Below are 15108 nucleotides of genomic sequence, written 5' to 3' on the forward strand. Positions count from 1 at the left end.
AGGCGTGGCATCAATACCCTTTAATGGAATAGGATGCTGCAAGGGCTCCAAGAAAAAACCACAGCGCCTGGCATACTCCAAGTCCATCAAATTCAGGGCGGCGCCTGAATCCACAAACACCATAACAGAATAGGATGACAAAGAGCAAATCAGAGTAACGGATAAAAGAAATTTAGGCTGTACAGTACCAATGGTGACAGACTTAGCGGACCGCTTAGTGCGCTTAGGACAATCTGAGATAGTATGAGTGGAGTCACCACAGTAAAAACACAGCCCATTCTGACGTCTGTGTTCCTGCCGTTCAGCTCTGGTCAAAGTCCTATCACAATGCATAGGCTCAGGCCTCTGCTCAGAGGACCCCGCCATATAGTGCACAATTTTACGCTCCCGTAAACGCCGATAGATCTGAATGGCCAAGGACATTGATTCATTCAAACCAGCAGGCGTGGGGAACCCCACCATAACATCCTTAAGGCCCTCAGAAAGACCTTTTCTGAAAATTGCTGCCAGGGCACACTCATTCCACTGAGTAAGCACAGACCACTTTCTAAACTTCTGACAATACATTTCAGCATCATCCTGACCCTGACATAGAGCCAGCAAGATTTTCTCTGCCTGATCCACAGAATTTGGTTCGTCATAGAGCAATCCATGCGCCAGAAAAAACGCATCTACATTAAGCAATGCAGGATCTCCTGGCGCAAGGGAGAATGCCCAGTCTTGAGGGTCGCCTCGCAAGAAGGAAATAATGATTTTTACTTGCTGACTAGGGTCACCAGAGGAGCGAGGTTTCAGGGCAAGAAACAGTTTACAATTATTCTTGAAATTCAGAAACTTAGATCTATCACCAGAAAACAAATCAGGAATTGGTATTCTAGGCTCTAACATAGGATTCAGAACTACATAATCCTGAATGCTTTGTACCTGTGCAGTGAGATGATCCACACAAGAGGACAGACCTTGAATGTCCACATCTACACCTGAGTCCTGAACCACACAGAGGTTAAGGGGAAAAGAAAGACCAAACACACTGCAGAGAAAAAAAAATGGTCTCAGAACTTCTCTTATCCCTCTATTGAGATGCATTAACACTTTGTGGGCCAGCTGTACTGTTATGGACCTGGTGGTTAGGAGCACCTGGAATGACCTGATAGTCAAACTGCAAAATAGGACGAGCTCTGGGAAGTGGGAGCTCTGCTGACCGCAACCCTAATCCTATTATCACACACACTAGAATTAGCCGTGGAGCGTGCCTGACTCTGCCTAGATGACTCTTCACAGCCTGAGAGGTAACTACCCCTAAAGAGAAACAAAGCCTCACTTGCCTCAGAGAAATTCCCCAAAGGAAAAGGCAGCCCCCACATATATTAACTGTGAGTTAAGAGGAAGGTACAAACACAGAAATGAAAACAGGTTTCAGCAAAGGAGGCCGGTCTTACTAAATAGACAGAGTATAGATAAAGGGATCTTTGCGGTCAGCACAAAAATCTACAAAAGCCACGCAGAGAGAGCAAAAAGACCCCCGCACCGACTCACGGTGCGGTGGTGCCACTCTGCAACCCAGAGCTTCCAGTTAGCAAAACTAAATCATGATAACCAGCTGGACAGAAACTTAACAGGTACTAAGGAATATATTCAGTACACAAATAAACAACAAATGAGCTTAGCAGGGACTTAGCTTCCGTTGAAGTAAACAGGACATCAGAAAGATCCAATAGAGATCTGAACCAGTACTGATACATTGACAGCCGGCATCAAGTAATGATCTGAGCGGAGTTAAATAGAGGAACCAGCCCAGTCCTAAACGATGCAGCTGAGGAAGCCACTTCCAGACCAGCAGCTCCACTTTCAGCCACCAGAGGGAGTCCACGGACAGAACTCACAGAAGTACCATTCCTGACCACAGGAGGGAGTTCGAGAAAGGAGTTCACAACACTTCATATAAAGACAGACACATCCACACTTCCTGTACAGTGATAAAGACACGACCCACTTCCTGTACACAGATTAGGACACGCCACCCATTTCCTATATACAGACAAAGACTCGCTCCCACTTCCTGTAGAAAAGCAAAGACCCAGTAATCTGTGCCGATGTCTCTGCTGATGGAGAGATTACACCTGACAACAGGCAGTGGACGGTAAATTTCACAGGTGATACTTAGTGGTTGGTTATTAGAAGATTTTTCAACATTAATTAATAAATTAATCTAATTTTCACACTTTCTATCGAACGAAATCAAGTTGTCAGACAGTCCAGGAACCACTCAAAGAGACAGATCACAGTCTTTAGAAAAATATCTAAATCAATTATTGGAATAACTATGCATAGGAGGTTTCTTCAGGGGCTCTTAATCCAAAAATGATTGGTGATTTGATAAATTCTATCTCAGCTGATCCGAAGGTGTCCAGATGTTGGGACCAGGAGCGATCATTTGTAATCATTGGGATGATAAGTCCTAAGAGCTCCACCACAAAATGAAGCGATACACACAGTCCGCACAGATGAAGCCGAACAGGCGAAACTCGAGCTAGGCAAGTGTGCAAGACACATTATTTGGGACTATCCAAAATGGAGAACCCCTTTAAGTATTAGAATGGCCTAAAAGGATAAACAGCGTTGTATTTTATGATGAAGGTGGACAGATACTGTTGTATTACACAAATCCTATTCACTTAGATTCCTCTATCTTTGTACATGGATGGATGAACATGCTGGAACCTGTCAGTGAAGTCTTATAAGAAAACAATTAAATCCCAGCAATGGGGCCGACATCCTATAAAGGGAAAACAATTACAGACCCTTTGAAAGCAGAAATCTCCTGACAAGTGAGCGGAGAAGAGGAAAAGCCAGGAGTTATGGCAGGCGGGCAGGTTAGCGACCTTAATGAAAGGGCTAAATGACTTGAGACGGGACTTGAGTGAGCCGGTGTCATGACCCCATGTAGGACACTTCTGAGGATTCCTGAACCCTACACAGACCAGTCAGTCAGGGTGTAAAAACCTGCTGCATCTCCCCGGTAATGACCCGATGATTACCAGCATGAAAGCCATTTAGGAAAGAATTAGACCGAAGAGGGGAACTTGTAAGGAGGTCAATAAAGTGGTGATGAAGGAGCCGCTCCGAGGGTCCCGATATGGAGGATTGGGGAGGACGAGAGTAGTATACGGAGATGGGGAAAACATAGATAAAAGGGAGGCAGAAAACACCAAGAAAGAACAATAATAAGGTATGAAAGACAAATAAATGACCTTACAGGTACCAATAAGGGCGGCGATCATCACACTAGACAATGGAAAATTGGAGTAGTTGTTCTCAGTAACCAATCAGATTCTAGTTAAAGGATTGTGGCACCGCAGCTGTACAGCGGTGTTCAGAGCCTGAATAACAGTGCACGTACAGCGGTGCGCAGAGCCTGAATAACAGTGCATGTACAGCGGTGCGCAGAGCCTGAATAACAGTGCACTTGCAGCGGTGCGCAGAGCCTGAATAACAGTGCACTTACAGCGGTGCGCAGAGCCTGAATAACAGTGCATGTACAGCGGTGCGCAGAGCCTGAATAACAGTGCACTTACAGCGGTGCGCAGAGCCTGAATAACAGTGCACGTACAGCGGTGCGCAGAGCCTGAATAACAGTGCACTTACAGCGGTGCGCAGAGCCTGAATAACAGTGCACGTACAGCGGTGCGCAGAGCCTGAATAACATTGCACGTACCGCGGTGTGCAGAGCCTGAATAACAGTGCACGTACAGCGGTGAGGAGAGCCTGAATAACAGTGCACATACAGCGGTGCGCAGAGCCTGAATAACAGTGCACATACAGCGGTGCGGAGAGCCTGAATAACAGTGCACTTACAGCGGTGCGCAGAGCCTGAATAACAGTGCACTTACAGCGGTGCGGAGAGCCTGAATAACAGTGCACGTACAGCGGTGCGCAGAGCCTGAATAACAGTGCACGTACCGCGGTGTGCAGAGCCTGAATAACAGTGCACGTACAGCAGTGCGCAGAGCCTGAATAACAGTGCACGTACAGCGGTGCGGAGAGCCTGAATAACAGTGCACGTACAACGGTGAGGAGAGCCTGAATAACAGTGCACATACAGCGGTGCGCAGAGCCTGAATAACAGTGCACATACAGCGGTGCGGAGAGCCTGAATAACAGTGCACTTACAGCGGTGCGCAGAGCCTGAATAACAGTGCACTTACAGCGGTGCGGAGAGCCTGAATAACAGTGCACGTACCGCGGTGTGCAGAGTCTGAATAACAGTGCACGTACAGCGGTGAGGAGAGCCTGAATAACAGTGCACGTACAGCGGTGCGGAGAGCCTGAATAACAGTGCACGTACAGCAGTGCGCAGAGCCTGAATAACAGTGCACATACAGCGGTGCGGAGAGCCTGAATAACAGTGCACGTACAGCGGTGCGCAGAGCCTGAATAACAGTGCACATACAGCGGTGCGGAGAGCCTGAATAACATTGCACGTACAGCAGTGCGCAGAGCCTGAATAACAGTGCACATACAGCGGTGCGGAGAGCCTGAATAACAGTGTACGTACAGCGGTGCGCAGAGCCTGGATAACAGTGCACGTACATCGGTGCGGAGAGCCTGAATAACAGTGCACGTACAGCGGTGCGCAGAGCCTGAATAACATTGCACGTACCGCGGTGTGCAGAGCCTGAATAACAGTGCACGTACAGCGGTGAGGAGAGCCTGAATAACAGTGCACGTACAGCGGTGCGCAGAGCCTGAATAACACTGCACATACAGCGGTGCGGAGAGCCTGAATAACAGTGCACGTACAGCGGTGCGCAGAGCCTGAATGACAGTGCACTTACAGCGGTGCGCAGAGCCTGAATAATAGTGCACTTACAGCGGTGCGGAGAGCCTGAATAACAGTGCACGTACAGCGGTGCGCAGAGCCTGAATAACAGTGCACATACAGCGGTGCAGAGAGCCTGAATAACAGTGCACGTACAGCGGTGTGCAGAGCCTGAATAACAGTGCACATACAGCGGTGCGGAGAGCCTGAATAACAGTGCACGTACAGCAGTGCGCAGAGTCTGAATAACAGTGCACATACAGCGGTGCGGAGAGCCTGAATAACAGTGCACGTACAGTGGTGCGCAGAGCCTGAATAACAGTGCACGTACAGCGGTGCGGAGAGCCTGAATAACAGTGCACGTACAGCGGTGCGGAGAGCCTGAATAACAGTGCACGTACAGCGGTGCGGAGAGCATGAATAACAGTGCACGTACAGCGGTGCGCAGAGCCTGAATAACAGTGCACGTACAGCGGTGCGCAGAGCCTGAATAACAGTGCACGTACAGCGGTGCGCAGAGCCTGAATAACAGTGCACAGAACTCATACTGCAGTGCGCAAAGCCTGAGAGGCAGTGCACGGAGCTCATATTGCAGTGTGCGGAGCCTGAGAGGCAGTGCACAAAGCTCATATTGCAGTACGCTCTCATATTGCAGCGCACGGATTCTCAGTGGCAGCGAAAGGATCTCATATTGCATCATGCGAACCTGTATGACAGTGCACAGAGCTCATATTGCATTACACTTTCATATTGCAAAACACAGCTCTCACATTGAAGTGCACGGATCCTGGTTGGCAGTGCACGGAGCTCATACTGCACTGTGCCATATGGCAGCACACAAAGGTCATGTTGCAGTGCGTGAAGCTCATACAGCACTGTGAGGAGCCCATGTAGCGACGCACATAGCTGATATTGCAGTGTGCAGGGCCCGTATGGCAGTACATGGAGATCGTACTGCAGAGCGGGGAGCCTGAGTGGCAATGCACGGAGCTCATAATGCAGTGCGCCAAGCTCATATTGCAGTGTGTGGAATCTAAATGACAGTGCGAGGAGCTCATGTTGTAGTGCACGGAGTTCACATTGCACTGCGCGGAGCCTGTAGGCAGCACACACAGCTTATAATGCACTGCACACAGTCACTGCATGAAGCTCACAATACACTGGGCAAAGCAGCATGGACATACACTTCACTCATACTGTAGAGTGCGGGGCTCATATCGCACTGCACAGAACACATATTGCCATGCGTAGAGCCTATGTGACAGAGCCTGAGGCTCTGCAGAGCAGCGCAGCACTGGAGCCCGGAGTCCATGTTACTCTCACCGAGCGACCACGAGATATCAGGCAGAGAGAACACTCGTCCACCTACCCATCATTGGAGCACGTCAGAAACTCATCCTTAATCTTTGGGTGCCAGCATCCCCCGTTCAGCATAGCCGTATGGCCCTGAAAGGCAAAAATAAAAAATATATAAATAATAACAAATCTGAATATATTTCCTACAAAAAAATAATTATTTTTCTTAGACATCTGTGTTTCTAGCCATTTTCTGCTATCAGTTCAATGAAAACTGCCTGGAAAATCCTACAAATGTTAAAGTTCCATATGAGCCAAAGCTTATGTACGGGGAGAAAACCTCATGTGCTCAGAACGAATTTCCACCTCTGAAATATGCTTGATTTCACAATAAATCATTAACCCCACATTTCTGATACAAAGCGCCTAAATCCCTGCGTAGATAAGAAATGACAACATTCGTCACTGCATACTGATAATACATAGAGCTCAATGATAACACAGTATACAGCACGCCCCGGAGCTCCCCCTAGTGGTGGCTGGAGATGAAGAGAATTTTATGATAGCAGTTAACTACACACTGCAGTGAGAAAATCATTCATCAATGTCCAGGAGGAATAACAGAGGAGCGGCACATAGCAGAAGTGTCAGACAAAAATTAAAACGCAGAGAAAGGAGAAGATCTGACCCTTCAACTCTCATTGAACATATGAGATTAATTATAGCTGGGGAACAGGGAAACTAATTAAATTAAGAGAAAGGGATGACACTACCATCCCCTTTGAAGTAGGGGCCTTCTACAGTGACCAGGTGATTACAACAGGGAGATTTGCAGGGAAGAAGACACCCAGACTATCATCCATATATTCAAGAGGCAGAGAAGTGAAAAATCTAACACCTTCAGAGGTAACTCTTGTTCTTGTCAAAGAAAACTGAGACAATTGCAGTTAGACACTCTGTTTCCGTTGTCCAGATACGGATATTGGGGTTTGCATGAATCCGATATATACAGTACAGACCAAAAGTTTGGACACACCTTCTCATTTAAAGATTTTTCTGTATTTTCATGACTATGAAAATTGTACATTCACACTGAAGGCATCAAAACTATGAATTAACACATGTGGAATTATATACTTAACAAAAAAGTGTGAAACAACAGAAATTATGTCTTATATTCTAGGTTCTTCAAAGTAGCCACCTTTTGCTTTGATGACTGCTTTGCACACTCTTGGCATTGTCATGAAAATACAGAAAAATCTTTAAATGAGAAGGTGTGTCCAAACTTTTGGTCTGTACTGTATGCGAGATATATTTTTGGAATCGTAGCGATGGGACGAACATAACAGATTCACTTACATCACCGTAGGGACATACTAACCCCTCTAACTTAATATCGGTCCAATAGATGATGCTATACATGCCATATCTTTCTATATCTCATCTCTATAGAAAGGGGCACCTGTCCTCAGTACTTACCCCCTAATGTGATCTCAGGACTCCCTTATAGTAACACTGACCTGTGGGCCAGGTCTAGCTCCATCTTCAGTGATCTCATCGTTGCCTCTGCTCTGCAGAAGCTTAAGGTTAATTTTTTAAAAATCCAATAAGGGAGCATGGTGCAACCTGGGTGTGGCTAGGAAGGGCACCTTTGATGATTGACACCAGGCATTGCCTTGCCTGCAAAGAGAACTGTCTGCCTGTGCCGTCAATCAGCAGTGAGGGAGGTGAGGCATGCAAAACAGCACACTGAGCCTGTTGGCCACACACCCCAGGTGCACCGACCACCTAATTAGTATACTTGATAAAACTTCACTTCCTGCAAAACATAAGCAGCGGATAGCTCACAGAAGGTGCGATTTTTATATCTACAGCTTTCCAATCGTCTCCTTATAGAAAGGGAATCTGACCATGGGACGGAGGGTCGTACAGATGCCCTCGCTGTGTACGACATACATGGATGAGGGGCCGCATTCCTCCCCCGGATCGGCATGCACACTGGCAATCTTCCCTTTCCTTACTTATTATTTCCATTCCTGACTCCTTTTCCCACTAGGATTTGGTGATAGAAGCTCTCTGGCTGCGGCAGACAAAACATTTTTTTTTTTCTGAATGTTTTTCCACTGGCCTCGAAATCCTTCAACTTGTCGTAACACTAACAAAGATTCCATCTTCTCGCTAAACCGACCGCGGCCATGACGGGGTCTCGTCTTCACCTTCGGACTGGGATCACAGGTAGCTCTCGGCGCGCCCTTATTGCAGGCTCCTCACCCTCATCACGATGGTGCATGGTCCATTAGAGAGGACGGCGATCAGTTATGTGTCTATGCCTGTCCCTTCCGCTGATCGCCCCTCGAATGACAGCGTCTCCAACCTACATGGTCAAGAGATGATGGGGGTTGTAATGCTGTAACAATGGATGGGGGGCGACTGCTGTGCATGGTGGAGTAATGCCCAGCATCCCTTACTGAATAATTGACCATCTTAATACATTAAACCCTTCTAGTCCGGGCCAGTTTTCTGGGAAGAAGGCAATTGTTGCTCCTCGCCTTCTTCCCAGAGCCATAACTCTCCAGTAGGCCGCAGTCTGCAATGGCAATCCAACAGGCACGACAAGGTTCCAGGGGGACTAATGGGTGCAGGAATGTGGGGCATCGGCGACGTCTATAGAGGTGGTTATGCATGCATGCTACTGATTTTGGAGGTTCCTTGTTCTTATGATTACAGCAATGAAGAACGCTTTTAAAGTCACTTTTCACTCTTGAATGCTGTTTTTCAATGCTGCTGTGCAGGGAAAGGAGGAGGGGACACAATGCTAAATTAGTGCTGCAACCCTTTTGTTTCCACCCCCATAGGTTATTACACTGTGGCATATACTGATCATTTTCCATCACCTTAGTAGACGGGAATGCCCCTTTAAAACACACTACGCTCGTCACCTGCAGCCACCACTAGAGCGAGCTTTTGAGATGACTGTATACAGAGTCATTAGTGTAATGTACACTGCTCACAAAAATAAAGGGAACACTTAAAGGGCACCTGTCACCCCGTTTTTTCCGTATGAGATAAAAATACTGTTAAATAGGGCCTGAGCTGTGCACTACAATAGTGTAGTTTGTGTACCCCGATTCCCCACCTATGCTGCCGAAATACATTACCAAAGTAGTCGTTTTCGCCTGTCAATCAGGCTGGTCTGGTCACATGGGCGTGGTGTCTTCCCCCAGATCTTGCTTAGTTTTCCGTTGGTGGCGTAGTGGTGTGCGCATGCCCAAGGTCCCGAATCCACTGCACAGGGGAGTGAAAAGAGCGCGATGTGCGCTATTTCATTGGTAATCGGTGGGGGCGGCCATCTTCCTTTGGCCGCGCGTGCGCAGAAGCGGCGCTCTGCTGGCCGCGGCTTCAGGAAAATGGCCGCGGGATGCCGCGTGTGCGCAGATGGAGATTGCGGCGGCCATTTTCCTGAAGCAGAGTTCGCATCTCGCACCACTACGCCACCAACGGAAAACTAAGCAAGATCTGGGGGAAGACACCACGCCCATCTGACCAGACCAGCCTGATTGACAGGCGAAAACGACTACTTTGGTAACGTATTTCGGCAGCATAGGTGGGGAATCGGGGTCCACAAAATACACTATTGCAATGCACAGCTCAGGCCCTATTTAACAGTATTTTTATCTCATACGGAAAAAACGGGGTGACAGGTGCCCTTTAAACAACAGAATCTAAGTACAAGTAAATCAAACTTCTGTGAAATCAAACTGTCCACTTAGGAAGCAACACTGATTGACAATCAATTTCACATGCTGTTGTGCAAATGGAATAGACAACAGATGGACATTACTGGCAATTATCAAGACACCCTCAATAAAGGAGTGATTCTGCAGGTGGGGACCACAGACCACATCTCAGTACCAATGCTTTCTGGCTGATGTTTTGGTCACTTTTGAATGTTGGTTGTGCTTTCACACTCGTGGTAGCATGAGACGGACTCTACAACCCACACAAGTGGCTCAGGTAGTGCAGCTCACCTAGGATGGCACATCAATGCGAGCTGTGGCAAGAAGGTTTGCTGTGTGTCAGCGTAGTGTCCAGAGGCTGGAGGCGCTACCAGGAGACAGGCCAGTACACCAGGAGATGTTGAGGGGGCCGTAGGAGGGCAACAACCCAGCAGCAGGACACTACCTCAGCCTTTGTGCAAGGAGGAACAGAAGGAGCACTGCCAGATCCCTGCAAAATGACCTCCAGCAGGCCACAGATGTGCATGAGTCTGCACAAATGGTTAGAAACCGACTCCATGAGGATGGTCTGAGTGCCTGATATCCACAGATGGGGGTTGTGCTCACAGCCCAACACCGTGCAGGACGCTTGGCATTTGCTACAGAACACCAGGAATGGCAAATTCGCCACTGGCGCCCTGTGCTCTTCACAGATGAAAGGAGGTTCAAACTGAGCACATGAGACAGACGTGACAGAGTCTGGAGACGCCGTGGAGAGCGATCTGCTGCCTGCAACATCCTTCAGCATGACCGGTTTGGCAGTGGGTCAGTAATGGTGTGAGGAGGCATTTCTCTGGAGGGCCGCACAGCCCTCCATGTGCTCGCCAGAGGTAGCCCGACTGCCAATAGGTACCGAGATGAGATCCTCAGACCCCTTGTGAGACCATATGCTGGTGCGGTTGGCCCTGGGTTCCTCCTAATGCAGGACAATGCCAGACCTCATGTGGCTGGAGTGTGTCAGCAGTTCCTGCAAGATGAAGGCATTGAAGCTATGGACTGGCCCGCCCGTTCACCAGACCTGAATCCGATTGAACACATCTGGGACATCATTTCCCGCTCCATCCACCAACGTCATGTTGCACCACAGACTGTCCAGGAGTTGGCGGATGCTTTAGTCCAGGTCTGGGAGGAGATCCCTCAGGAGACCATCCGCTGCCCCATCAGGAACATGCCTAGATGTTGTAGGGAGGTCATACTGGCACGCGGAGGCCACACACACTACTGAGCATCATTTCCTTGTCTTGATATGCAAATTGCCTCTTCAGAGAAAAAGAGGACTTAAACTCTATAGCGCCACCTGTTGGAAGTAGCGATCCTACAAGTCACAATCAACCCTTTAACGAGTTGTGCAATATGACTTAGGATAAAAGCCAAATCAGTATCTCAATTCGCAGACACGGTGTTTCCCAGAGGAGCATTTCACGGCGAATAAGCCTCCTTACCTTGACAAGCCACAGCTGGTATGTCATTCTCCATAAGGAGAAACGTTGCCCCTTAGTTCCTTGTCTTGAGGCATTTCCACTGAAGTTGGAGCAGCCTACAATTTGATCTTCCACTTTGATTTTGAGCATTATTCCAACTCCAGGCCTCCGTGGGATATTAGTTGTGATTTACATTGATCATTTTTAGGTTTTACTGTTCTCAACACATTCCCCTATGTAATGAATAAAGATTTACAACTGGAATATTTCATTCAGTGATATCTAGGATTTGGGATTTTAGTGTTCCCTTTATTTTTTTTTTGAGCAGTGTATGTATAAACAGTACGCGGTGAGCTCCCCCTAGTGGTGGCAGCAGGTAATCAACATGTAAGCTTTTCCATCCAAGTCTATTAAGGGAGGGGATATGGAGCTCTGTAACAGAAAACCAAAGCTTCAGATGCTATCAATACAAGATCAATTAATTATTCCACATAGGACAGATAATGATGGACGTCATCCTCTAGTACCTTGGTGTTTGCCATATCCACAATGTACTGGTCGCCCTTCACACACTCCATTACGGGAAAGCCGTCCCGGTCAAGTACTTTGGCCTGCGAATTCCCGGCTACGACGAGGATGACGTCCCCGGTGATGCTGTACTGAAGAGACTTGATCTGATGACTGTGGGAAGATAAAGCAGACAGATATCAGCTTCTTCACGAACATATCCATCTCGGCGCAGACGTTATCCCTGACCGTAGCCACCAAAAATGAGGCATTAAGTGATGGCCGCTCACGTCTTCCCGGGTGAGACGATGCGTGCCCATTCATTACTATAAAAACAACAAAAATGGTTGAACACAACAGCACGAACAATAAAAAAGCAACCACGTGATTGGAGCGGTACTGAAGCGCGAGGCTGGGAACTTCAAATAGGAACCTTGGTGGGGTCCAAGTCCTAACGACACCATCCGTTACCCTTATTACTGCAGATCTCGCCCCTTAGCGGTGCCAGCGAGAGCTGCATGTTAAGCACTGAGCCAGCGCTGTGCCTTGCAGGCCGCTGCAGACGACGCGGATGGTATGTGCTACGCTCACAGGACATAAGCAAACAAAATGTTCCTGAAAGTGAATTCTCCGAATAGCATGGCAGCGTCCCCGGCTCGGATGTACCCGTAAGCTGGCGGGAGCGCAATACAACTGCTTTATGCTGCCTTATCACACGCCGGGATGATTTTTTTTTTCTCTCTGGGACAAATATGGTCATACAGATCTTCACCCCCCAAAAAAAAATCACTCCTCCATGAAGGCAAAGCTTTGGCTTGCAAGCAGCTATGTAACCGGCCTTATATGTAGCAGGCGAGGAACAACGATCCCTGTAACTTTAGCCCCGACATGCCATGTATTTCATGGGGCCTAAAGTCCAACTGTGTAACTCCCCAAAGCATGGTTAGTGAAAAATGAAACAACTTTGCGAAATCTCCTACTGTTTTCTCTCTGCAACTCCTATATAAAATTCTATGTCTCCATGGTAACAGACTACAAACAAGCCCAGTGTAGTCAGATTCTGCAGTCAGAGCTTGCCATGAATGGTGAATCCTACGGCGTGCCTACTCCTTCTCTGCCGGTCGGGTGGAGAGTGGGGGTCCCCACATACACTCAAGTATACTCATCAGTGGCGTATACGCATGAATCGACACCTGTCACGTCCTTATTACCTTTTTTTTTTTTTTTTTTTACTCTATTTCTTTTTAATTACTTGTGGCACAGTTTCCAGAAGGAAGAAGTCATGTTTTTCTAATCTTGGACAACTCCTTTAAGCGCCGCCCAAAGCAAAACATGGAGAAAAACAATGTACGAGGACCTCTGCTTCACTGCAACATTTCAACAAGGCAGGTTCTGACATCTGCAGACATACAAGCAGAGACAAAAACAGGAAAGGGTTTGATGCCAATTTTTGACATTTCTCACATTTAATTTTTAGATTTTTCTTAGCTCTTTTTTGCTGCATCGTTCCCTCATTAACCCTTTCTTTCCTGCACAGTCGGTCTGAATCTGCAGGATGGATATTTGGCGAGGTAGGGATTCGTTTTTCAGCAGCCGTTAATCTTATAATGCCAGCAGGGAGGTCCTTGATTAATAGCGGTTCATGACTACTAAACTCTATACAGTGGTCTGCTCCTCATGGGTGGTCACCCACAAAATTCCAATTTTCTCAATAAATCATCCTCTTGCCTGGAATCACAAGCACATGGAGGACATGGTAGTAATGGGGGGGTCTTTTGTAGGACTTATTATTGCATTTGCTTTCATTGAGAACAGGACATTCAGGTCATACAGCTGCTTATAGGGTCCTCAGGAGTGAGGGTCACTGCGCGGGGATCTCATCTACGCCAATATTCATCTTTATTACTAATACGGATAAGAATTAATCTGATCTTGGGCTAGCCAGCAGAAAGCGATGGGGTCAGGAGAAGAAAACACAGCAAACACTGCAACCACCTAATGGGCTTAGAACTCACTTGAAGACCCTCTCCCCCTTAATGTAAGCAGAATAGTGCTTCCCTTAAAGGGGTTGTTCAGGATTGGAAAAAACATGGCTATTTCTCTCACAGTAGTCACAGCTCGCCCTCCTCTCATTCCAGGGTAGCTACAGCTGGCCATCCTCTCATTCCAGGGTAGTCACAGCTGGTCATCCTCTCATTCCAGGGTAGCTACAGCTGGCCATCCTCTCATTCCAGGGTAGTCACAGCTGGCCATCCTCTCATTCCAGGGTAGCTACAGCTGGCCATCCTCTCATTCCAGGGTAGTCACAGCTGGCCATCCTCTCATTCCAGGGTAGCTACAGCTGGCCATCCTCTCATTCCAGCCAACCCTCCCTACTGTCCTCCCACGGCAGTCACAGCTGGACCTCCCACCTCTCCTCCCCCAGTAGTCACAACTGGCTCCCCTGCTTCCGGGACAGTTACAGCTGGCCATCCTCTCATTCCAGGGTAGTCACAGCTGGACCTCCCTCCTCTCCTCCCACAGCTGGTCCGCCTCTCCTTCCAGGGCAGTTACAGGAGGCCCTACCTCCTCTTCTCCCCCAGTAGTCACAACTGGCCATCCTCTACTTCCAGGGTAGTTACAGCCCTACCTCCTCTCCTCCCATGGTAGTTACAGTTACAGCTGGTCCTCCCTCCTTTCCTCCCACCATAGTCACAACTCGTCCTCCTTTCCTTTCAGTGTAGTTACAGCTGGTCCTCCCTTTTCTCCATCCATGGTAGTCACGGCTGGTCCTCCCTCCTCTCCTCCCCCAATAGTCACAGCTGGTCCTCCCTCCTCTTCAACCCCAATAGTCACAGCTGGTCCTCCCTCCTCTTCAACCCCAATAGTCACAGCTGGTCCTCCCTCCTCTCCAACCCCAATAGTCACAGCTGGTCCTCCCTCCTCTCCTCCCCCAATAGTCACAGCTGGTCCTCCCTCCCATCCCCCCCAATAGTCACAGCTGGTCCTCCCTCCTCTCCTCCCCCAATAGTCACAGCTGGTCCTCCCTCCTCTCCTCCCCCAATAGTCACAGCTGGTCCTCCCTCCTCTTCTCCCCCAATAGTCACAGCTGGTCCTCCCTCCTCTCCTCCCCCAATAGTCACAGCTGGTCCTCCCTCCTCTCCTCCCCCAATAGTCACAGCTGGTCCTCCCTCCTCTCCTCCCCCAATAGTCACAGCTGGTCCTTCCTCCTCTCCTCCCCCAATAGCCACAGCTGGTCCTCCCTCCTCTCCTCCCCCAATAGTCACAGCTGGTCCTCCCTCCTCTCCTC

The 15108-nt window shown here is 48.4% G+C and overlaps 1 protein-coding gene across 3 annotated transcripts in view; it reads right to left on the bottom strand.

Annotated features, from left to right (window-relative positions):
• The window catches only part of WDR70 (WD repeat domain 70), a 309631-nt gene that overhangs the window by 201073 nt on the left and 93450 nt on the right, over positions 1-15108 (bottom strand). For all 3 annotated transcript variants that reach the window (XM_077281558.1, XM_077281566.1, XM_077281572.1), the window contains exons 8-9: positions 11840-11993; positions 6189-6265 (exon numbers count right to left, since the gene is read on the bottom strand). In XM_077281558.1, the coding sequence (XP_077137673.1) occupies positions 6189-6265; positions 11840-11993 (231 nt within the window). The remainder of the gene's footprint in view (positions 1-6188; positions 6266-11839; positions 11994-15108) is intronic.

Source organism: Ranitomeya variabilis, chromosome 1, assembly GCF_051348905.1.
Source record: "Ranitomeya variabilis isolate aRanVar5 chromosome 1, aRanVar5.hap1, whole genome shotgun sequence".
NCBI classification, from domain to species: Eukaryota; Metazoa; Chordata; class Amphibia; order Anura; family Dendrobatidae; genus Ranitomeya; species Ranitomeya variabilis.